General features: G+C 39.6%; 1 protein-coding gene and 1 long non-coding RNA gene across 5 annotated transcripts in view; one reads left to right on the top strand and one right to left on the bottom strand.

The window, feature by feature from the left end:
- znf423 (zinc finger protein 423) overlaps positions 1–2,735 on the bottom strand; it is a 199,369-nt gene extending 196,634 nt beyond the window's left edge. For 2 of the 4 annotated variants that reach the window (XM_037768629.1, XM_037768630.1), the window contains exon 1: positions 1,228–2,734. In XM_037768629.1, the coding sequence (XP_037624557.1) occupies positions 1,228–1,267 (40 nt within the window). In that variant the 5' untranslated portion in view covers positions 1,268–2,734. Of the gene's footprint in view, positions 1–1,227 lie in introns of all 4 variants that reach the window. The other 2 variants (XM_037768628.1, XM_037768631.1) reach the window with 2 other exon arrangements.
- Positions 1,592–19,698, top strand: LOC119487604. The gene is made up of 3 exons (XR_005206742.1): positions 1,592–1,730; positions 16,334–16,487; positions 18,881–19,698. It is a non-coding gene; the product is annotated as an uncharacterized LOC119487604 (long non-coding RNA).
- The last annotated feature ends 6,489 nt before the right edge of the window (positions 19,699–26,187 follow it).

Consider the following 26,187-nt stretch of genomic DNA (forward strand, 5'->3'; position numbering starts at 1 on the left):
TGTCAGAAATCTGTTTGCTTCCCAGATATAGTCCCAGAAAGAGAAAGCCTATATGGTTGAGGAAACGGGGGAGGGGGTGGCAACCACATGGTCAGCCCGTCCCATTGCCCATCTGGGTCCCATAAAGGAAACATGGAGGCCAAGGCCACCACATGCCCTCATGCAAGATGCCCACTCACCCATGCACTGCAATGAATACTATTTTATGGTAATGGGGAAAATTGGGGCTTCTTCAGTAAAAAAAGAAAAAAAAAAAAGTATAATGGGGCTGCTTTTTAACATAAGGATTTCGGATCCTATAAATATGGACTTTTCTTGAATTTTAGGAAAACAAATCTGCAAATTCCACAGTAGGTCTGTGCCTTGAAGGAAATATTTTTAAAGTACGAAGGGAGGCCTGAAAAACCTGAAAAAATGGAAAAATATTCACAGCAATATTCAAAAAATTGGAACAAATTGGAGATTAAAAGCACGCATATCCAGCAATGCATTAAACCTCCCTTAAAAGTGTGGGGCATTTTAACATTAGGAGAAAAATTTAGAATTTTCAATCCAATTTTGATCATTATTTTGGTGTGAAAAGAAACATAATAATGTGGGGGGCTAAGTGGAGTCAGCCAGTCAAATAATTTACTACAACCAAAGCAGCAGTGAGCTGTTTTAGAGCAAGTGGAAATACATCTCAAACATGGGAATAATCCAGATTACATGTGCCCATTAACCAAGTGAATTACAACAAGTTGATCCAAAAGCACCAACCCACGCTGTCAGAAACGATCCACCAGTGTGTCATCCTTCATGTTCTGACAGTGTGGCAGCTAATTGAAAACAATTAGCCCAGTGGACCAGCAGACAGAGAAATATTAAACTGGAGCTCTCTGAAAGCTCATATCTGACAAACTTGACCATTTGGAAACAATTAGTAAGACTGTACAATTTAACTACAGGCTTCCTTTGCATTTTAATATTTGTTTTTAACAATGTGTTGACAAACAATTAGTGCACAAACAGTAAAAGTGACACACTAGGAGAGACTGATTGTTGTCAAACTAGCAGACTGTTTGCAACCCTTCAGGGGGAGAGAGATCAAATTAAATTAGCTAGCTAACAAGCACCAGAGTTGGGCATGAAATCTTTGGTGTTTGGTGGTGTTGTCCTCCTCCTGAGTGAAGTGTCTGTTAACATGAGGTTATCGCTAGCTTACACAAAATATAAACAGTTTCTTACCTTTAACGGAGCGCGGTTTGGCCTGTTTCCGTCTAGACATCTCTGCTCCTCAAACTGCTCTTTTAATTTTCTCAAATTGTTTTTTTGTTCCGTTCCGTGTTTTCGGCTGTAACCATACAGCCAAGGTTTCCTCCTCCACTTCGCTGCTGCTGCTTGTTCTTCTTCGCCTGTTGCAATGCGGCAGCTTCAGTCTCTCTGGTTCTCTGGGAAACGGCCGTTAGCCGTTAGTCCAGCGCGACAACAAACGGCCGTTAGTTAGTCCAGCGACAACTAACGGCTATAGCCTCGCGCAGGCGGCGACACTCTGGAGCGTTCTCTTCCTCAACGGTCGCGCAACCTGTAGCGTTGAACGGTAACAACTTGCCGTTGGTGTTCACCTTCCTTCCTCTCCGTTAACAACGTGTCGCCGGACGACGACAGTTTCTTTACCCCCCCCCCTCTCTTCCTACCGCCGCACACGTTTTGCTTTCTCCGGAGCGGAGAAGCGACAAACACCTGAGCAGGTGAGTCCGAGGTTTCAGGTCCGAGGTGGCGGTGTCGGTGTTACAGTAGCGTTGCTACGTGACGGGTCCAGGTGAAGCGACGGACGGAGAATGAATGTTCTGGTGAAATTAGCTCTCAAAATGAACCGTGGCTTCTTCTTCTCCTCCGCGGCTTTTTTTTTTTAGTTTATCGAAACTATTTCAGTCTGTTTTGTTTTGTTTCTTTCCTCCAGTAAAGCGGACCGATGTTCCCTCTGTCCCGCTATCCTACACTAGTCAGTGGTGGTGGTGGTCTGGTGGCATGGACACTGCTCTCTTCCCCCAGCATCTCTCCACCCCGAGGGGAATAGCCTACTGCTCCTACAACCCACGCTTTCTTTTTTGTTAATATCTCGCAATGCCCTACCGGCGGTGTTAATAAGCAGCCTAATATTTCCAGCAGTCTATAACCCTTCGCTAGCCTCTGTCTCCCTGCTTTTTCTTTGTCCTGACTCTGGCTACCAGTCTCCCTCCTCCTCCTCCTCCTCTGCCTGCCTCTGCTGGCGGGGCTGCGGCGCAGACACACATAATAAAGCCAAGGCAGGCAGTGCTTGGCTGGAAATGTAGCCGCGTCCCAGCAGGGGGATGTGAGAGAAGGGTCCCGGCGGGGGAGCGCTCTGATCCCGCAGGGAGCAGCTCGGCACAGCCCGGGTTGGCTGAGGCAGAGAGAGGCGAGGAGAGAGAGAGAGAGAGAGAGAGAGAGAGGCAGGCTGGGGGCTGGCGGAGAGAGAGAGAGAGAGAGAGAGGAAGCAGGTGGAGAGTTAGGCAACAGCGCCCAGTTGTGGCCGACTGGAGCAACTACATCAGGGACTATGAGAATACAGAGGGAGAGGCAGAGGGAAAATATGGATTTGGATTAAAAATGGGATGTGGCTGTTAACATAAGGATTTCAAATCCTATAAATATGGACTTTTCTTGAAATTTAGGAAAACAACTCATCCAACCCATCTGGGTCCCATAAAGGAAACATGGAGGCCAAGGCCACCACATGCCCTCATGCAAGATGCCCACTCACCCATGCACTGCAATGAATACTATTTTATGGTAATGGGGAATTGGGGCTTCTTTAGTAAAAATATATATATATATATATTTATAATAGGGCTGCTTTTTAACATAAGGATTTCAAATCCTATAAATATGGACTTTTCTTGAACTTTAGGCAAACAACTCTGTAAATTCCACAGTCGGTCTGTGCCTTGAAGGAAATATTTTTAAAATACAAAGGGAGGCCTGAAAAACCTGAGAAAATGGAAAATATTCACAGCACTATTCTAAAATCTGAGATTAAAAACATTCATGTCCAGCAATGCATTACACCTACCCTTAAAAGTGTTGGGGCATTTTAACATTAGGAGAAAAATTTAGAATTTTAAATCCAATTTTTATCATTATTTTGGTGTGAAAAGAAACTATAAAAAGGCACAATAATGTGGGGGGCTAAGTGGAGTCAACCAGTCAAATTTACGACAACAAAGCAGCAGCGAGCTGTTTAGAGCAAGTGCAATACATCTCAACATGGGAGGTCCTAAAGTAAGTTTGACAAACAAAAATGAGGGTTGTCGAACAGCACAAGTGGATGATTATGTCACCCAGGTGCTGAGGTAGACTATAGTTTTAAACTAACACTCAACCATTCACACTCACATTCACACCTACGGGCAATTTAGAGTCAACAATTAACCTAACCTGCATGTCTGTGGACTGTGGGAGGAAGCCGGAGAACCCAGAGAAAACACACGCTAACACAGGGAGAACATGCAAACTCCACTCAGAAGGGCCCCAAGCCGGGTTTACTAAAACCACTAAAATACAATGAATAAATATGAATACATAAATAATGGCAGAATGGTTATGAGTAGACAGAGGAACTCATCTTTTTGCTCCCTCATCACAATATTTTCACGACCCACATTTGACCTTGTAGACTGCAGACTTGTGATTTATCTTTAAACAAATTAACTTTCCATCTGCTAGCAGCCATCTTTCCTCTTGTCGACAAAAAGTTTGGTCAAAAACAGTTCATGTGTTTAATATGCAAAGCCCTTCAATGTTACAGACAGTCTTGACTTTTTATTGTTGGTATCTATCCTTTGTACAGCACCTGAAAATAATTTTGGATGTGCAGGTCTTCCCCTTTTCAAAGTTTATGGTAGTATAATATTAGAGACAGACAGGCGGAATGGCATTGAGAAAAAACAAAAGACAAAAAGATTTAAAGCAGCAGCAGGTAGAAATGGAGCAAATATAGTTTAAAAAGAAGTTATTTTTATAAAACCGTCACTATATCCTAAAAGTAGTGCATGAGACAGGTAATCTGAAAATCATGTGCCTCCGGTGCTCCTAATGGCATCTGCAAGATTTCACAGACAACGTTTGTGACCATGTTGAGATCAGTTAGGAAATACCAAGCAACGCCCACCAGCCGGAGCAAACTTTCTCATTTTACAGCTAAACAGTACACTACAAGATGTTTCTGAAAACATTTGAGGTGAGAAATAAGCATTACAGCAACAGAATATTGATTCATATTGGATCAGCGCTGCCTAGTTTGACCGTCTAATCAGAGTTTGCAAGTGACTGACAGCTGACAGGTTTAAGGCAGGAATAACAATGATGAGCTTGCAGGAAACAAAGGCATGGATTCACCCTGTAATGGTCAATTTCCCCCCATAAAAAATATTCAGACATTTTTTTCAACTAGAAATGTTCCCCGTTTCTTGAGCGTTTTTCACTCATTTGTGGTGGATTCATTTCTTCGGGACACTTTCTGACAGGATTAGTTTAAGCCTATTCATTTAGGCTGAGCAGAACCTATCCGTGCAAAATGAACATTTTCCGCACTTTACATCGAGACCACATGAAGTGTCTGCTTCTGTCCAGTCACAGGCATACAGTAACATAGACCTTTGTGTTGCAGAGATGTACCGTTAAATGTTTAAAATCTGCTAAGCCATTTCCTTAAATGAAAAATAATAAAATACCTCTGTCCTCCATTGCCCTTTTCTGCATGTGGTGCTTTGGAAATGCCCCTCCAAGAAGAAACCATTTTTGGGTTTTTTCTGTTTTCACATCGGAGGGCACTCTCTGTCACAGTGAAAATAAACCGTTTGACTTACTGTATAAACATAATTCAATTAGCCACACCAGTGTGTACATGCATGTGTCCGTGTGTGTGTGTGTCTGTTTGTGTGTCTTCTTCAAAGCTCCTTTATTTCCAGTAAAGAAAAGAGGGACACGTCTGTGGACAATATAAAGCAGACAAAGAGGGGAAAAATGAAAATCACTGGGTGCTTTGTTCTTCACTCTCTGCTCCAACTGAGCGCTCTCTGACCGCAGCTGAGCTTTTCCATGTTGTCCCCCCCCCCCCCTCCCTCCCCTCTCTCTCTTTCTCTGTCTCTGTCTGTCTCTCTGTCTTTCCCTCTCCTCTCTCTCTCTCTCTCTGGTTGTCATGGATAACTGGGTAACGTGGAGCTCCCTGTGCTGACCAGCAGGACCACTGCCCTCCACAGATTGAGCCTCCCTGCCCCCCCACCCCACCCCGTCCTCCCATGGAGAGACAGAGCAGCCTTTAAGATTGACCCCCCGCCGGGTTAAGGAAGGTGGGGGGCTCTTGTCTCCGTGCCCTCCCCTTGTCCTCCTCCCCTTCTTTCTCCCTCTCCCTCACCCTCCAACCTTCACCTCTCCCTCCCTATGAAATGAGTGCACGCCAGGAGACCCGCGTGTGCATTTCTGTGTGTGTGTGTGTGTGTGTGCACGTGCACAGCTCCCCCAGCGTGACTGCCGCTGGCATGGAGGGGCAAAAGCCCTCGCTCAGTGGTCGGTCCCCCCTCCACCCCCATCCCCCCTCCCCGTTTCTGCCGGTAAATACAAAGAGTGGGAAAAAGCCCACATTACAAGCTCCTTAAGGGTCAAGGACAGGCCCCAGCCTGAATAGCTTCTAAGAGTCGTATTGTTGAATCACATAGCTAGCGATTACACCCTCTGTCATCTCCGCGCGGATTTGGCTTTTTTATACACACAACAAGAGAACATCAAGTAACAGCTACTGAATAAGTTGGCCAACTGACATGCAGTGGGAATTGATACAGACAGGACATCAATGGAGTAAACTGGGGGCAGATGTAGAATTACAGACCCAAAAAATGGGGATTTGGCTTAAAGATTTCATACCTTAACAGCAGTCTGGCTTACAGTGAAGTGGAATGCGAGAGCACCGAGATTATGACACCGAAAATAAGGTGCCAAAACTTTGTGTATTTTCATGAGTACATTCTGTGAATTTAGCTTTGGTGAGACAGCGTCATTAGGAAAACATCCCTTGATCTACTCGAGTATACTGTATATGTCATCATGTCTGATGAAGTTACCAAGCTTGAACACTTTAAGAAAAAAACAAACTTCAATTTAACTTTAAAAAACTTAACTCAAACTTCAGAAAACTTAAACTTAACTTAAAAAGAACATTAAAAAAGATTTTAACTTAAAAAAAAGAAATAGTAAAAAACAAACTACCAAATGCTCATGGATTCCACAAAGATAATATATATTTTAAAGGGCTATTTACTGGCAATTATATTTCTTACATAAAGTGAAAGTAAATCTAAATACCCTGTTTTCATTGAAACTCGCAAAAAAGAATCCATACAAAATCAGTGTCTGTATTCATATTTTGGTAAAACTACGAATGTTTGCAACAGACATGCAGCATGACAAAACTGCAACTTTTTTCCTTTCTACAAGGGGTGAGTTTGATACCCCAAAAGATAGATTTTGGGTGGCTCATCATTTTAAAAGGACTATAAATATCCAACTCATAGACCAAACATTGGGAGGTCTGAAGTAATCATTCCAATGCAGATGCACCTCAAAGAGCTATTTTATATCCTTTGATGTTGTGTAGCTCCATTAGACCTGAGACAAAGAACATATATTGGCAAGAAGTGAAAGCCAATTGGTAGTTTCATTGCATCATCAGTGGAACCATTTTGGACTGAAAGCAACTACTGCATCTACGTAACCGGGTTGGGAGGGATATTTTAATAACGTCATTACCATAGCAAACTGACTCGGCACCCACCTGTCACTCAAAGCGGCCACGTCCTCAATTATGCCTTAACTTTAAGCCTTTATAGGCTATAATTTAAACGGGTGAATTATATAAATATTCACCCCCTGTACAGTTGCCATGAACGGGGAAATTAGCTATAGAGACTAAAACCGTTTTTTGTACCAGGCTGTAAACATGTTTATTTCTGCTGTAAAGTTGGGCATTTTAACATGGGGGTCTATGGATATTGACTCACTTTTGGAACCAGCCTCAAGTGGCCATTCAAAGAACTGCATTTTTTGTCACTTCCGCGTTGGCTTCATTTCTCAGCACCAGAAGTTGCCACATTCCATCCTATATAACCACAACGTCCAGGGTCCCATTCTGGCCTTGGGACCTTGTGTTGCATGTCATACCCCTCACTGTCTCTCTCTCCCCCCCATTTATACACTGACATCTGTCAAATAAATCCAAAAATGCCCCAAAAAAATCTTTAACATCTCAAGCATACCTCAACTTGTAACCTCCTACATGTTCAACCCTCATTGCTGACAGGTGAAAAGAAAAAGCTGGGAACACCATCAGTCACAGAGGTAGCACACACTGTCTGCAGCCGTCCACAGGCCAGCAGTAGAGTTAGCAGTGATGAGGAAAGCTGTGCAATTTGAATTGGGCATTTTAAATTGAGAGGAAGCAGGGAACAACACTTAAGAATACAGAGGTTTTTAAAAGGCTTGTGGAGCAGGTGTCAGGATAGGCTAGACTGGCCAACTTTGCAGTTTCATTCAATGTAATGAATAATTTCTCTTTATGATTAGATGAAAAAATGAAAATGGGTTGCTGGCTTTTTGAAGAATTACTTACCAACATACAGGTACTATATGCAAAAATAAAAATTTTTGCCCCTGAGAAAAATTAGAACTGTTTGCATGGACATACAAAGGGGGAAATGTACAAAAAAAATGAGTCATCAGGCATCAGGGGTTTTAAATACATGCATTAAACCAACTGTGCTGCCAGGACAGTGAAATGGGATCAATGACAATCAATGAGCATCCTTAGCGAACCCATTACAAGCAAAGTCTGCTGAGCATAGAGTCAGGGTCACACACCGCTGAGAGTTGACTGCAGGGTCTCCATATCAGCGTGAACTTGCAGAATAACTGCATGTGTCTAGTAAATTCTCTCCTTTTGTCTTTTCGTTCACACACACACATTCTCGGTCTCTCAGGTATCAAAGCCTGATATTCCTGAGGTGAGGAGGTAGCACAGTCTATTCTCCACACCCTCACAAAGCGCTCCTGAACATCGGCCCATTGTGCTGCTTGCTTGCCTGCCACTGGCGGATAGAGTTCATGTTATATTTATGTAGCCTAAAGCACACTCTCTCCCTATCTTCCTTTATCACACTCTCCCTCCCTGCCTCCCCATCTCTCTCTCTCTCTCTCTCCCTCCCTGTCTTCTGCTGTGTTGAACTCTCGCCAGCTCCACTAGGTCTCCCCTCTGCAGACAACAATGTTCCATCTCGTTGCTTTTGCCCTAGATATCGGCTATTTTTATATGGAATAATTAGACACATAACTGATTTAAATACTGCAAAGCCAGATTCTTTTGTCTCCACTTAATGTGGGCTGGGTGCACAATGCCAAAGGTGTAAAGTGCACATGTGTACGTGTGTGTGCATTTATAGTTGTTCTAAAATAATTGCTATTTGTTATGCAGGTAGAGTTCAGTAGTGGTGTGGGTAAAAGGTATGTTGATCATCTGCATTATTCTAAACTGGTGTGAATGTAAATGTTGCGGATTTGTGGATGCATATGATGCACCCACAAATTCACAAATGTGTGTGTGTGTGTGTGGGCTGCATTCATTATCCGATCCGAAGGTGAGAACAAGGGAGAACATCTAGCCTGCGGTTACTTATGAATAAATATTCAGCATGGAGACACAGGAAAAAGATCAACATTATTTTTAATATTTGTTTTGAGCAGTTGTTAAGCCTGTTATTCTATACACAGCCTCACTTGCCAACCGCAAGGTCTTTGCAGAGGTATTAGTATATGAGTGTGTATGTGTGTGAGGCATAGAGCGGAGGCTGATTGCCACAGGATGCCAGCTGTCTGAAATCTCTAAAGTAAACAAAAAAATGGTAGTAATGATGATGATGATGATGGTGATGATGATACGTGATTTAACTTTGAGGATGATCACTATTTTAATCTTTGTGGTTATTGTTGGTATCATTATGATGGTGACCCTGTTTGTGATGATGATGATGAATGTCATGCAAATGAAGGATGTTGGCAATTTAGGAAATATTGTAGTTGTGATGTTTATGCTGAAATGGTAGATGGCCCCTTCGGGCAAATAAAGGCTCAGGGTTTCAAGTAAATTAATGTGGGTACGTTTAATTAAAAATTTGTTCACAAATTTCACTTGTCCAATTATCACATATCCAATTAGAGTGTCCTGTACACGGCACATTTAGCGGCTCACTGTGATTGTTTTCCTATTTATATTCAACATAAGTAGATGACAAGTGAGCTGTCATGCCTGAGTTACAGTTACAGTTGTGTTGCCAGGGGATGATGTTCTTTTACAGGAAATAAATCACACAGTAGTTATTGTGTTTGAGGCACTCAGAAAGTAGAAGCCTTTCCTTTAAAGTGAGGGTTCTAAAAGTGGGGTCCGGGGAACCTCAGGGGTCCGTGGCACTCTGTCAAGGGGTCTGCGAAATAATTCACTATGAATTATAAAATTGTGGCGTATCATTGAAAAGCACATATCTACAGATGGGGACCATTTGCACCAATAAAACAAGCATATTGTGTTCATTACTCCCACCCACGTTAGCTTTGGGCCAATAGAAAACTCTGATATGATTGTGATACACAGCAATAAGTTCATTATTTTTAAGTTGAAACACTTACTTAAAGTCAGTTTTAGACTGATAAGTTTAAATATCTGGATTTGTTAGGACTATGACATGTCTTGTCTTGCTGCTGTTCATCTTCTGAAAGTTTTTAAGATCAATTACTTGAAATGTAGGCGATAAATGCTATCAAGTTGAGTCCAAATGTTATTTGAATAATATAACCCTCTGTTTAAAAGTATATAAGTGGTGTTAACATGATTCAAATTGACATGTGTTTCTGTTTATCCCTATGAAACAGGTCTGAAGTATTTAGGTTGAAAAGTTTTACAAAACAAATAGTTCCAATGGCATCTAAGAGTACAAATGGTAGTAAGCATTATGCTTCATTGCTGTTATGATTATGAGGGGATCCTTGGAAAATGTTCTCCCCTATAAGGGTTCCCTGGCCCTAAAAAGTTTGAGAACCCTTGCTTTCAAGCAATAGATTGACATTTTGGGAAATACACACTGAGAACTGGATGAGAACATCAGTACCACTCTAATGTCTGTGCATTAGCTCTAAAGCTACAGCCAACTGCTTGTTAGCTTAGCTTAGCATAACGACCAGAAGGAGGGTCAAACAGCTAGCCTGGCTCCGTCCAAAGGTAACAAAATCCGCCTACCAACACCCCTGAAGCTTAATAATTGATACATTACTGTGAGGTTGCCAGGAAACCAGCGGGATCTTCAGGAAGAGACTGCTCCCAGCCAAGAAATAGTCCAGCTCACAGCTCTTTGGTTTTTGTAGGGAATAAAGAAACATGATATAATGTGTTATTTTGTGAGCTTTAGATGGGCTGGTAGGTAGATTTTGGTACCTTTGGAGGGAGCCAGGCTTCCATCATTTATGCAAACCTAAGCTAAGCTAACCAGCTGCTGGCTGTAGCTTTATATTAACCGAACTGATGAGAGTGGTTTCAATTTTTCTTTCTGCTCTGCACTGCTCTCATACGGCACTGATAACGCCATCAGTCAGGACGGCGGCGGCGCGAAAGCATAGCCCCCCACTCTACTGTTCCCCCTCAGGTTAACACTGTTATCTCTGTCAGCACTTTTGCCGTTGTTTTGCACTGTTCATGCTGTTAGCACCATTATCTGTGAGCCACCGGCTCAGCCGTCGTCTTGAGAGCCGCATGGAGACAATATTCTCTGAATTCCATATAGAGAATATTTAAGTAGCCATCAGGTCTCTGTGAATGAAACTAAATGTAATTTTTTGAGCTGTCAAAGTTAACACGACAATAACGCCTTTACGCAAATTTGTTTTAACGCCACTAATTTCTATAACACATTAATGCAACTTGCGATTTTTAGGTTGTAGCGAGAGCAGTTTTAAAGCGAGAGTGAGGATACTGGCATCATATGAAACTAAAAAAACCTAAGGAATCCATTGGTACCAACCATGTCATTGTCACTAAGGAGGTTAAATAACGCTCCAAACGTAAGTTAAATTTTGGCGAGGAAAAAGTGGCATGGCCATTTTCAAAGGGTCCCTTGACCTCTGACCTCAAGATATGTGTATGAAAAAGGGTTCTCTGGGTACCCACGAGTCTCCACTTTACAGACATGCCCACTTTATAATTATCACATGCAGTTTGGGACAAGTCATAGACAAGTCAGCACACTGACACACTGACAGCTGTTGTTGCCTGTTGGGCTTGAGTTTGCCATGTTATGATTTGAGCATATTTTCTTATGCTAAATACAGTACCTGTGAGGGTTTCTGGACAATATTTGTCATTGTTTTGTGTTGTTAATTGATTTCAAGTAATAAATATATTTGCATAAAGCAGCATATTTGTCAACTCCCATCTTGATAAGAGTATTAAATACTTGACAAATCTCTCTTTAAGGTACATTTTAACACATAAAAAATGGGACATTAAAAAAATGGGACATTTTATTTGCATGCTTGAAGAACAAAGGACTTCATTGGCCATCACCACACACACCTTTCTTCACTTTAAGACAACTGTGCCTCCGAAAACAGTTATTAATGTTCATCAAACAAGTCTGCTGAATTTCATGGTTCAGCCAAAGTAATTACAGAACATTTCTTTGTGTTTTTACAAAAAAAAGTGAGAAATTGTGTGTATACAACTGGTATGCACACATACAATGACACGTCTGTATTCCTGTGCGTGTGCCTCCATCTCTCAGGGTCCTGCCTGCCTCGGTCATAAGGGGTTGTTAAAAAGAAACAGTGGCAATGTGACAGCACCACAGCGCAAAACCAAATCTACTTTCTTTCGTTCTCTTTCTTTCTTCGTATTCTCCGTTCTCATTGAGTGCTCGGCTCCGAACAATGGCACGTTTCCCTCGACGATCTCTCTCTGCAGGGAACCCACACCCCCTTCTTCCTAATTTCCCTCCACCTAAACAGAAAAGAGCCCCGCTAAAGAGCGTCATTAGTGCCAGGCCATTTTTTTGTTTTCTTACTCTCGGAAGAAAGAGGAAGTGTTATCTGTGGCGGACAAACTTAACCCAATTAAGATCTGGTGGGGCGTAGGGGCTTGGCTCGGGACACAGCTGGGGCTGCCAGCTTGCCAACCAGGCACACAGCCAGCCAGTCAGCCAGACAGCCAGCCAGCCAGGCAGGCAAGTAGCCAGCCGCCCACTCAGTCAGCCAGCAGCCAGTCAAACAGTCAGGAAACCAACCAGCTGCCTGCTCAGTACACCCACCAGCCTGGCAGTCAGACAGATAACCAGCCAGCAAACCAGGCGTTCTGTCAGGTAGCCAGCCTATCAGACGGCCAGCCTCTTTATCCTATGAAGGGATTTTGACCTCTGTTTAAGAACTGGTCTTTTAGACTTCTTGTTGGCATCGTGAGGCTGATCTCAACTATGGACCTATTACCCAGCTCCATATGTATACAGTGTATGTGTCCTTGCCAACCCTTTGCAGGAACAGTGAAGGTTAATAAGCAAGTATGGGATCGCAAGGTACTCCGAAATATTAATGAATCATATTGTTTCTGAGATAACATTGTGATATTATTACTATTATTACATAATTTTTAGGGCTGTCAACTGATTTAATCACAATTAATCCCACATTTGTATCTGTTCAAAATGTACCTTAAAAGGATATTTGTCAAGTATTTAATACTCTTATCAACATGGGAGTGGGCAATTATTCTTGCTTTATGCAAATGTATGTATACATTTATTATTGGAAATCAATTAACAACACAAAACAATGACAAATGTTGTCCAGAAACCCTCACAGGTACTGCAATTAGCATAACAAATATGCTCAAATCATAACATGGCAAACTGCAGCCCAACAGGCAACAACAGCTGTCAGTGTGTCAGTGTGCTGACTTGACTATGACTTTGCCCAAACTGCATGTGATTATCATAAAGTGGGCATGTCTGTAAAGAGGAGACTCGTGGGTACCGAGAGAACCCATTTTCATTCACATATCTTGAGGTCAGAGGTCAAGGGTTATTACTATCGTGAATCCCTTATAACGCTTAACCTAACCTAATAACCTTACAACGTTTCAGCTAGGGAACCCTGTCCCAGGAAACCAAAAAAAAGGGAAAACTGTAACTGTAACTTTGGAAAATACCAATATTTGGCTAACTCGGACTGCTAATTCCTCATATTATCTTTGCACAACTTAGCACAGAAAGGGGACTGTGGATTTTGTCCCCTACATTATTTCTTACCAGGGGATCAGACTGCAAGGTAAACCGCTGTTAACGGGACAAAGTAATCTACCATCAATGTGAGCTTGCACGTATTTGATTGGCCAACGCAGGCGATAAAGCTGCAGTTGGTACCTTTGAGCATATATGATAAAAAGTACATTTTTATAAAACTGTCACTATATCTTGACAGTAGTGCATGAGACAGATAATCTGGGGAAGAAGAATATGTTCCTCTGCCTCCTAATGCTTTTAATGTCATTTGCAAGATTTCTTTGCACCCGAAGGAAAACAACCAATCAAAGCCGAGCAGTCTCTAAGCAGCGTCAATCACTGCTCGCGAAATTTGCGAACTCCGATTAAACTGTCAAACTAGGCAGCACTGATCAAATATAAATCAAGATTATGTTACTGCATTGCCTTTTTCTCACTTCAAATGTTTTAGTTTGACAGTTTGATCGGAGTTCACAGGTTTGATTTTAGCTCACGGGTAAGTGGTCTATAGCACAGAGCTCCAGAACAATACCACGATCTGTTAAGGAGTTGGATACACTCATTAAATTAGGATAGATAACGTGAAAAAATAACTCAAAAGGATAAAAACCATATGTCGTCCAAAACACATTATCAGAATCATTCTGAACAAATTTACTGGTGCAGCAGCATGGTGTCAAACAAAAGGGATACAAACAGGACACACCCAGCCTTTATATAACCTCCCCTTCTCTAGACTCCTCCCCTGTGCATTAACAGGTGAATCTGCACCCACTACTACTGTGGTTGAAAAGTCAAAAAATTACGTCCTAATGTCGTTTCCTAACCACTTTTACTTGACCTCGATGGAAAACGTCATGAGGTCAAGGAAAGATGAGAAGGAGAATTCAGAAGGACTTAGGAAAAGACAACCGTGGTGTTCAGAGAATCCGACTGCACTTACACTATAAGCTCCGTAATTATGATATGATTATGTTATTGACGTGGTTCTGCCGTGGTAAAACTACAATGTTCCAAAGATGGACTACAATGTACTACATGTTTTTAAATAGGTCTTTCAGTGACAGACTGCTTCAGCCGCAGTGTGTGAAAGAGCGATTCTACAGGTCCCTCTGGTGCTGGAACACTTTATCAACATATAATAAAGAATTATCTTACCAAAGGTGGACAACCAGTGAAAAATATCACTTCATCACCAAGGTTACAATTGAAATAAAAAAGAAATAGCCTATAGGCTACCACAAAAATTGATATGATAAATATTGAGTTATTTTTTGAGTTATGGTGAAGGAGTAGAACCATTAAATGTATATTTATTCCTGCTCCTTTTCGAATGTAATATTTATTTATGTTGATTATTTGTTTATTGACAGCTTGTCATATTCTTATTTTGTTTTTTACTTATTTGTTACTTGTTCAAAATAAATAAATAGAAATAAAGTGAAACAAAATGGTTGTAACTGCCCACTCATATTTATCAACATGAATCCCAATTAGTATATGACTGTATGAAAATATTATACAAGATAAGCATATCGTTTGTTTTCATGAACAGCCGAATGGTGTGTCGCTTCAAATATTGCGGCCGTAAGGAATTGTGGGGCGGCATTATCTCCTTTCCTTTGGTAAAGGATGGTCCAATGTATCCTATGCTAAAGGAGATAGGAAAGGAAGCATTGAAGCATCTTTCCTTAGCATTTAGAGAATTGGAACAGCTCTTATTATGGCTGCTACTGAGAAACTTCCGGGTCATTTCACTCCATTAGGAACCTTCCTATAAGCAAAAGAGACTTTTCGACCACAGCAATGGTCTCACAAAACTGACAGGCTTGAACAGTAATTTATTTATTTTTTCGTCTACATAAAAATGTTAACAATAAGACCTTTAAGTCCCTGTGCCACATATTCCTGCTTTAATAAAACCAATTCCATAAAGGTCTCAGATATGTGCTCCTCTTCATGTATCTTTCTGGGCCTTAAATGTTAACACGTTTCTTTAAAACCATGCTCTCCGGGGCAGAATGGTGGCTCAGAGGGTTAAAGTGAATTGTATGTGCTATTTTGTTAAACACATGAGAATTTCCTGCAAGAGATGCATTGCAACGGTGTAATTTCTCAAAACAGATCATTTGCAATTAACCGAAGGACAAAAGACCCCTTATATGCAAATGTGGATTGAGACTGAGACATCATCACCCCATACATGAGAGGGTACACCGCGCACACACACACACACACACACACAGCAGCATATTTCAAAATCATCAAACCTTCTTCCCCTGGTGCCACACCTCACGCTGGCACACACACAAACACGCTCACCCCATGATCCGTACACAAGTGCCAGATACACACTCCAACAGCCAAACATGTTGATAATTAGAGCCTTGTTATTGGAAGGTGTTATCACAACAATTAACACCCTAATGTGTGTACGTGTGTGTGTGTCTGTGTGGGTATGTGTGTATGTGTGTGTGATGGCAGTGATGGGAGGGAATGTGCTGGTTGACGTATGCATGCGGTTGAGTGTGTGTGCGAGCCTTCACGTGATGCTGGGTGGTGAGGAAGTGTGTGTGCATTCCATTAATGTTACCATGGAGGCTTGACACACACACACACACACACACACACACACTCACACACATGCAGCGAGGGTTCGATGTAACAATGAAACAGTTTCCCAGTTTGATGAAGTTCCTGTGAATTCTGACACAACGGCAGCAGGAATAGTTGGAGTGATAGATTCTGATTGATATCCAGTGGGGAGCAGAGGAAGGTGGAGGGGTAGGGCTGGTGGGGAGGGGGGGGGGGGGTTCGAAGGAGGAAGATGAGTAGGTAAAAGGAGGTAGAACGACAGGGGAGATGAAGAAGTCGGGGGTGTAGCCGGACTGTGCAGAAAATGACGGAGGAGCAGAGAGAATTTGTGTGTTTTTTAATCATGTGTTTGCACTCTTTTCTTCTGTTTTATCAAGTTTCTGCTAAAGTGACTGGAGCCTTGTGACAAAGACAACGCAAAAATGGCAAATAAATGACTTGACTGGAGGAGAGGTGAGGAGGTGGAGGAGGACTGACAGAAGCATGAGGGTGCAGGCAGAGGTGGGAAAACAGGAGGAACCGTGTTGAGAGGTAGAGCGGAGAGGGTGGGAGGGGGAGAACAAAATATGTGTGTGTGTGTGTGTGTGTGAGGGGAGATATTTTTGTATCAAAAATCTTCTATTTCTATCCTTGTTAATCATCTCTAATAAATAATAATAAAAAATCCTTAAGTAGCCTACACACATAAGATGTTTATGAAGCTTATGTTGTGCTTTAGTAAATTGATTTAATATGTACAATTTTGGTAAGCAAAAGTAACCATGAACACACCAAGGAGAATCTCATTATATTTAATTAATAAGATCTTGAATATGACTTTTAACATAACAAGTACAACATAAGAGGTTTCAAGATAATACAGCTTTAGTTTACTTTCCAAAGAGATGAAGGGGTTGCTGAGGTATATAAAGTGCATTTTCAGAAAATATACTTAATTTTTTGTTGGTTTGTTTGTTTTTGTTCCCGAAATAAAAAGATGATGAAAAAATAAATAGAATTTTTAGCTTTTCTTTATTTACAATCCTGTTTTTTTATTTTCAATTCCTGCATTTTCCTCATTGTTTAATGTCCCTGTTGATGTTTCCATTTTATTTTTCAAAGTCTTTTTTTTTTTTAAAGAAACCAATCTGCTATCAAGGTTTTGACTGATAGGTGCTCATCAGGTGAGCATTGGAAGAGAATTGTAGGACTGATTCAAAGTCTTTTATTTTGTTGATTAGAACTCACAAATCAGGGAAAGAAGCACAAACCAGAAATAATGAATCCAACATTTCTCATTGTCACATTCCTGCTCCTCCATGATGCACCTGAATGTGAGACGGTTGAAATAGATATGAATGACCAGAGTGTTTATAGCTGGACATTAGCAGCATGATGTAGCTTTTCTTTTTTTTAAGAAACAGCACTTAATTAACTTTAAACAGATGGGGAATTTTTAAAAAAATGGGAGGAAATGAGGTGATTTTCTTTTAAGAATTGGAGGACATTAACTAGTTAGTAAACCTACCCAGTTTTATAATCTCCCTTCTGATCCTGTCAACACAAATTAGACACATTAGACATGATATCTGGGCTGCACAATTAATCAAACATTAATCGCGATCACCATTTTGGCTTCCCACAATTAAATGAACATGATTGACTGCAGTATTTATGTTTAAAAATGTGTGCTCAGCTCATATAAAACTCTGCTGCATATCGAATCCAACGTATTGATGGATATATTACTCGTCAAAATGAAAATGCACTGAATTCAGGTGAAGAAGAACCTTATTTTAAGTCTTATTTTGATGCAAAGATATGTACATTAGCAATGTAACAATGTAGTATAACATTGAAGTCTGTTTATTTAATGTGAAAGTGCATTGAAAATATTTTGTCTCTAAAATCAATGAATAAGCGTGATGAATAATTGGGATCTCAACATTGATCAAAATCATCGTGATTATCATTTTGACCAATCGTGCAGCCCTAATCTGTTGTGATGGATAAGTACCTCAAGTGGCTATCAATTCTCTAAAAGTTGATGTTTTTACCATAGCAAATTGAAATTTTTTTTAAAACATTCCTGTAAAACCAGGAGAAACACAGTATAGTGAGACAATTAAACCTGCAGTAGGCAGAATATGTTTGGCATCATTGGGCAAAAATGCCATAATAACCTTTCAGCATATTGTAATTCAAGTGTTCTGAGAGAAATCTAGACTTCTGCACCTCATCATGGCTCTGTTTACAGGCTTTAAAAAATCTAGGCAGCTGTGAATCACTCACAAACTCCGATCAAACTAGGCAGTGCTGATCAAATATGAATCAATATTCTTTTACTGTAATGCCTATTTCTCACATCAAATGTTTGCAGAAACATCTTGTAGTGTACTGTTTAGCTGTAAAATGAGAAAGTTTGCTCCAGCCGGTGGGCGGTGCTTGGTATTACCTCAACTGGTCTCAACATGGCTGCCGGGTCACAAACTTTCTAATTTTACAGCTAAACAGTACACTACAAGATGTTTCTGACAACATTTTATGAGAGAAATAGACATTACAGTAACAGAATATTGATTTTTATATTGGATCAGCGCTGCTTAGTTTGACCGTTTGATCGGGGATTGCGAGTGATTGACAGCTGCTCAGAGAAGGCAAGGCTCCAGCTCTGCTCTGATTGGTTGTTTTACTCCGGTCTGTGAAATCTTGCAGATGCCATTAGGAGCACCGGAGGACACAGAGGCACATGATTTTTTTCAGATTATCTGTCTCATGCACTACTGTCAGGATATAGTGACCGCTTTATAAAAATATATTTTTTTAATCATACTGCATTTGCTCCAACCTGCCTACTGCACCTTTAAGATATGAATTTAAGATACTTGAACAGCAACAGTATGCTGCTGTTGTTCTAACCACAAACAATTCTCTCTCACACACAGTGTCCAATCAGTGTGTGTGTGTGTGTGTGTGTGTGTGTGTGTGTGTGTGTGTGTGTGTGTGTGTGTGGGCTGGTGTAATGAGGTGGAGACAGTTGTCCATTACTTCCTGAGTTGATGGGCTCCTCGCAACAGTGCGTCCACAGCTGGAGGAGTGGAGGAGGAGGAGGTGGCAGCTACAAGGAGAGAATATCTGACACATTCATATATTCACCCTCTGTGTGTTTGTGTCTTTGACTCCCACTCTTACTTAAGAACAGCACTAATAATAATAATGATGATGATAAAACTTTATTTATAAAGCAGTTTTCAAAAATGTTATGAATTGCTTTTATACAGAAAGACTGGAACATAGTTTTTTAACGATATTGCAATGTATTTATTATTACAATGGTAAAAGCCTGAATTAAAATGAACTAAACCAAAATTAGAATAGCAAAAGTTCAGCTCAGTTTTTCTTTAAGAATATTTTAATACATGTTTACAAGCCAAACTCAGAATAAATACTGGTGAACCAAATTTAAAGGAAAACATTTGATTTTCTTCTTCTCAATATTCTAATATAATATTCAAATATGCTCAATATATAATCAATATATTGATAAAAAAAATATGAATAAATATAAAACTTCTATACTATGTCCAAAATAATCATTAACAAATATGTAATCATAAATAAACTTAACCAATTGCCATTATTATTACCACCGGTTCTAGTGTTCTGGTGTACTGCAGTTCTGCATGCTGTTTGTCCAAGTAGAGTTGCTGCACTGTCTCTCTATTTCATTACTTTCAAATGTATTAAAAAGTAGAAAACTAGAATGTGTTACATAGGCTTTATCACTGTTGATCTCTGTTTATATGATTGGTTATGGTTATACTTTTTGAATCCCTATAATTTCTGCCATAACACATAATGAAGCAAAAAAAGAAAGTGAGAAAAAACAGAGCAAGGTAATACAAAACACTATTAGACATTATTGTAAAAAAAAATTTTTTTAAAATACATAAAAAGTGTATCCCATGTGAATTTTTGATATTTTATAATGGCAGAAAATTAAAAAAAAAATGTTTTCTTATTACACACAAGATGCAACTGTTGCTTAAATTGAACAAGCCTCATAAATATGATTAAACACGATTTTGAGTCAGATTAACCATAATACAAAAAATACATATTTCTCAGATATTTAAAAAAATGTGAAGAAATTTCCAAAAATGATCTAAATCATTAAATTATATAGATGATATAAAAAATATTATTCTAAATAATAAAAGTACATGTAAAACCCTATGCAGTGTTAAGCATACACCGCAGGTATTTCTAAAACATTATTGCCGATTTAAATATAATCTTAGCCATTATAAAACATATATTAACATATACATCAAACATTTTATTAGAAGTCGTGGAGTGGAGTTTGTATAATGGTTGATCCTGCTCACTCCGGTCAGGTCTCAGGAAGTCAGTCTTATTAGAAGCAAGAATAATGGAAAACAAACATGACAGGCGGGGGACTTGGAAGTACAAACTTTTGTATTTCTACTGGTTTACTGTTGAAATTCTGTCCTAGTGGTGTATGAAGTAAAAGAGCAGGTGTACGTCGCCATCTAGAGTTTAAAATGCATCACTACACCATTGTACACTTTTTCTGCCCATCAGCACTGAGTTGTAGAATTCACTCTGGTTTTAGCTGATTGCCACAGATTGTAGAATCAGTCCCATGAGAGCAGGGGGTACCTGGCTTCACAGTGTAACAAAAGAACTTGCATTATCTAAAATCTAAGTTTGCTACACTCATATGAGTGTGTGGCCTGTGCCACATCAAATCAAATTACATCAAAATTGTGTAGGTAATGGAGGTGGGAGAGAAGGGTGGGCAAAGCATGAGGAAGAGCAAAGCCAAAAGAAGTCCGACTTAAACTCAACATGCTAAATGTAACATTTAACAATACATTGTTGGGAACCATCGTCCATTTACCTGCGTGTAAATTGTCCGGAAGGGAAGCGAGGTCACCCATTACAAGAAGTCTGTTTTCTGAAAGTCCATATTTCAATGTTAGAAATTAAAGAAATACAATTAATTTGATCCAATTTCAGTAGTCTTGGGAAGGATTGAGAGGCACTGAGATAAGGACCAAGTCATCCACATGTCAGTAATGCACTATAAATTCAATTATTACAAATACTTCTCAGCTATGAGAAGAAACCTGGTATATGCTGTGTTCCAGATAGCAGAACACTAGGCCACGGTGCTGAGTTTCAGTTTGTGGGTGGCTCCTTGTGACATTTCTCTCTCTAAGTCTTTGGAGGAAATCAGATTTAGAGGGTCTGATACACAGTGCAGGTGGTCCTCACTCTCATTGTCAAGCATCACACACAAATCCTCCAACTGAAATATCTTCATCCTTCTCATTCTGATCAAATTCAGAAAGACTTACTCAAAGTTTTCAGTCAAGGTAGACTAAACCTTTCTCTCAATGTGATATGAATCTCATAATGCGGTGTAGCCTATACAGTAGCTGCAATAACACTCTGTCTGAGGTCCTTTTATCATGGCTCGGGGCTGCAGACGACCACAGTAGGTCAATTTCCTCAATCAACTTGCAAGTGGTGCCTAAAAAGCTGTCTCACACTGGGCTCTAAACAAACATAATTCTCTTGCTCAAGCTTTTTTCTAAGCTGCCGGTGCTTGGGTAATGCAGTTAGACTCTTTCCGGACTCGGCAATGGGCACAATTAGCTAGTTAAAGCACCTGTAGCAGCCAGGCTACACAGCATTTCGGCTTAATTCAGAATAGTGTCAATAAGATATTTAAAGAGGTTTTAATTGATGTTTTTTGTCCAATTGGAGGGCAGTACTGTGAACATAAAACTGACATATTGTCACTGTATAAATGATATGACAAACATGCTCATTGACACGTCCACCAGACAACATTAGCATTCATTTGGAGTTGTGTTTTTGACCACCCAACAAATGGAAGTTAGTAAGATTTAGAGGTGCTTGAAGGCAGGTTTTGTCACCTTTGGAGAGAACCAGGCTAGCTGTTTCTAGTCTTTGTGCTAAATGAAGCTAGCCGGCTGCTGGGGGTAACCATTTAATGGTATTGATCTTATCAGTTAACACTCCACCAAATAGTTAATAAGCGTATTTCCCAAAATGTGAAACTATTCAACTAGAATTAGTCTACTGCTGGGCTCTACTGACTGATTAAATTCAGCACAAAGGTTGTTTCTTTTCATTTTTATCATTGACACAGTATTGAAATTATTTTTTTTCGTTTTGCCCTTTGCAACTAATGGAATTAGTCTATTGAACACAATCTAGCTTGTGATTAGCTCACGTGTGAAAGTGAAATCGTTTTCCAGTTCTACTTCGGAAACGAAATTGAAGTGGAGAAAAAAATCACAGTTTTTGGCCAAAATTTCAAAAAATGTGGGCACCCTGGACTTCTAACCCTGAAAAGGCACAACTACACCACACTGTCAACCATCATACCAAATTTGAAGTTCCTAAATTAAACAGTTTCCAAGTTCTGCTCCAGAAACGAAAGTGTGACACGCGAATGGACGGAAGGACAGATGGACGGAAACACGGAGCACTACGACTACGTTGTCGCGGCTGTATAATTATGGAGACATTATATTGATGTATAGTCAAGTTAGCTAAATACATCATTAAAAGGCACAATGAGGATTTTCCTAAAAAAACTAAAATAATCCCTCTCCATCATCACTAATGACCCACTAAGAGTGTGTGGTGGTGTCTGTATCTTAGGGTGACTAGATCCCAACAAGCCAAATGTGGGACAAAGAGTATGTTTGTGTGGGACAATGTGGGACAATGTGGGACAATGTGGGACACGTTACCAAGGCTGTGAGGTAGTCTACAATTTTTATACAATGTCTATATAACTTAAATAATAAACATTTCTATTTCACCCCTTATCTTGTAACATCTCTTTGCCCAAATGCATCCATAGATCGGCACATCTCCTTTTGAGCCGCACGTTTCTTGTGAGACTCGCATGAAGTGTGTCGCTTCATGTCGTATCCCCCCCCCCCCCTTTGTTGCAGCTGCTCTTCCTTTTCTTTGTGGTAGTTTCCATCATAGGTCTGCCTACACCTGCATAGCTTGTCACTTTGCAGTGACTCGCAATTTCCTCCGTTGGGTAAAGCGTAGCAAAGACGGTGAAATGTTAACCTGCACTTGACCCACGTGTGAGCAGTTTGACAGCAAACACAGCCTCGTCATGACAGCATTCCCTGCTTTCTTCACAGCCACTAGATAAAAGCCAGAGTTTAAAAAAGCATCTGTCCTGAATTGGTTTGACTTTTGAAAACTAGAGCCAATGAAAATGTGTGGGGACATCGTCTCAACATGTGGGAAGCGGGACAAGGACTAAAAAGGCTGTGCAGTCCCTCGTAAAGCGGGACACATGGTCACCTTACTGTATCTGCAGAGACGCTGCCTTCTGCCTGTATATTTTGCTGTGTTTGGGTGGTTTCTGGGCGTCAACCTCTATTAAAAAAGTAGCAACCAGGTGCCAGATCCTAAGCACGCATTCAAGAGGAAGCTATGCAAATGGCGGACACAGCACCAAAACCCCCCACAAATATAGCGAGGCGAAACGCCGAGCTGACAGAGCTTGTTCCAAAACAAGTGTGAATGTGAGGTTGGCTTCGGCTTGGCGAGCGCCGTGACCCTTGTTGAGCCGGAGAAGAGTGGCAAAACTTTTAATGTTGTATTTACAAACTGCAACCGACAAATGGGTCATTCTACTGTATAACTGGGAGGTACATTTCACATGAACAAAAAAGTAAAAAGATAATGTGCATTCTCTTATTTGATATTTTAAGGAAAAGGATATTTTCCCATTGATCCCATTGTGACTAGGGTCACGTCAACTATGTCACTCATGAGTTGGCCCTACTCTGGGTAACTTAGTTGACAATTTTCCTATTTTTGCCCATAATTTTAAATGGTAGGCCAAAGCATGGCTAACAACATGTCTTTATCTTTATCAGGTTATATTTCAACATATATTTAAATTAAAATCATAAAAGAATTGTAAACCATCACAATGTACCCAACATAGTTGACAGTAAATTAATACACTAATTGACAATGCATTATTATTACAGATGAAATATTGTTTTAAATGAGAGGACACTCACCAGAATGTATTCAAAATGGCCACCATTGAGAGAAATCACATCCTGTCATGCTAGTCACATGGTTTTGGGACAAACCATATTTTAGTTGCAGGGGGTGTTCCGTTAGTAACATAGTTGACAGAACTTTTGCGGAAATTAATGAACTGAGATATTTATCAATTTAAATATATATATATTTTTCTAAAGTATTTAGATTTTTTAAATAAATAACAAATAGATAATGCTAACTTAAAATCAGTTTTAAATCATTATTCTGAGGCTAAGACCCACTCTATTGAAAAATGGACATTGCAAAAACTGTCAATTTAGGAACATCATGACAATTTCAAGCTAAATGAAATGTGTGAAATGCACAAAATGTGTGTCTGATCTCGTTATATGCTCTCCCTTCATCTGGAAAATATTTATTTCTGAAGAAAATAGTTATTTATATTTTTTATATAGCTAGAAAATATCATTATCATGAGCTAAATGCCACCCCATCACTACTATTATCTTCATATTACAATCCCACCCCTTTCCTATTTTACACAGATTAATTAAAAAATATATTTTTTATGGTTGTCAGCCTGTTGTTTTCTGTCATTGTTGATATTTTTCTGTTTACATATTTGTGTCCATGTCTACTCTTGAACGTTTTTTGACGTTGTTTATATGTCGTTAAGGTGACCAGCTTATTTGACCCTGCTTTTTTTTTTTTTTTTAAGTAATATGGTTTGACTAAGATTATGATTATTATTTGTATTATCACTTTTCTTTTCCTTCACTGGCTATTAATTTGAAAAAGAATGAAAACAAAGTAAGTAAAATGTCATTATCATCAACGGACATGAAATGTACCCCTAATTAGAGAATGACTGAAATGCTACTCATTGTGCCTTTAAATATAACAGTATCTGAGCCATGTCTAGCTACTGTGTTTGCATTTTGTACTGACCGAGCACCCCAACCCGCCCATTCTGTGCTTTTTCCACATTTCTATTGCAGTGAAAAGCAGTCATTAGAGCTTCACTGCATTTTGTTTATATCTAGAAGAATGTTCTCGTGCACACATGATCACAACTGATCACACATTAGGTTAGAAAGAGACATGAAATCTAGTCAGTTTACTGAGTTCCACTGGAGAGACAACAAGCGCTGTATCGTGCTGCAAGTCAACGAAACCCACCTTTAAACCAATCTATAGAACCAACTCTGAAATCAATCTGTGTGTAAGGTAAGTTACTCTTCTGTTCTCTTTGATGTAGCAACATTTTGAGCTTCTAAAATCTTGTAACTTACAACCAGAGGAGGGAAGAAGAGAGAAATATACAATTATTATTAAGATCTATTTAGTCAGTCATTGAAAGTAGCCACATATTTTCCCTTATTGTAAATTTAATTGAGGTAAAAAAGTCAGAGATAATCTATTTTTCTTCAACACTTTGAAATATACAGTATTTTGTATGTATATGTAGCTACATACTTCTGAGACATTATAGCTGGTCCTAAAAAAAAAAAAACTACTGGAAAACTAAATATAGATAAACTAAACCTTTCTGAAAAAACTGAAACTGAAACTGAAAAAACTAGTAAACACCCTCTGAAAACTAACTAGAACTAAACTAAAATGAAATTGAAAAGTCAAAACTAAAATAAAATAAAAGACTGAAAATTCAAAACTATTATAGCCTTGGTCGGAAGTTATGTTAAACGGCAATATTAGGCTATCAACTGTTGAGTGTCTATGGCAGGGGTCGGCAACCTTTACTATCAAAAGAGCCATTTTAGGCAAAAACATTTGAGCCTATGGTCTAAGTATATAGTATATAAGTCTAATGCAATGAGGGCCCAAGTGCAAATGTACGGCGGAGTAGTAGGGCCACATTGAGGGAAAAAAATCGGAGATTTCGAGAATAAAGTCATAATATTAAGAGAAAAAAGTCGTAATGTTACGTGAATAAAGTCGTACTTCACAAGAAAAAAAGTTATATAGCGAGAAAAAAGTCAGAAGTTTATGAGAATAAAGTCATAACTTTACGGGAAACATTTTTTTAATATTACGAGAATAAAGTCATAACTTTACGAGAAAAAGAGAAAATAACACTAAAATTACTACTTTATATGATGACTTTATTCTCGAAATCTCA

The sequence above is a fragment of the Sebastes umbrosus genome, chromosome 4 (assembly GCF_015220745.1).
Source record: "Sebastes umbrosus isolate fSebUmb1 chromosome 4, fSebUmb1.pri, whole genome shotgun sequence".
Lineage (NCBI taxonomy): Eukaryota > Metazoa > Chordata > Actinopteri > Perciformes > Sebastidae > Sebastes > Sebastes umbrosus.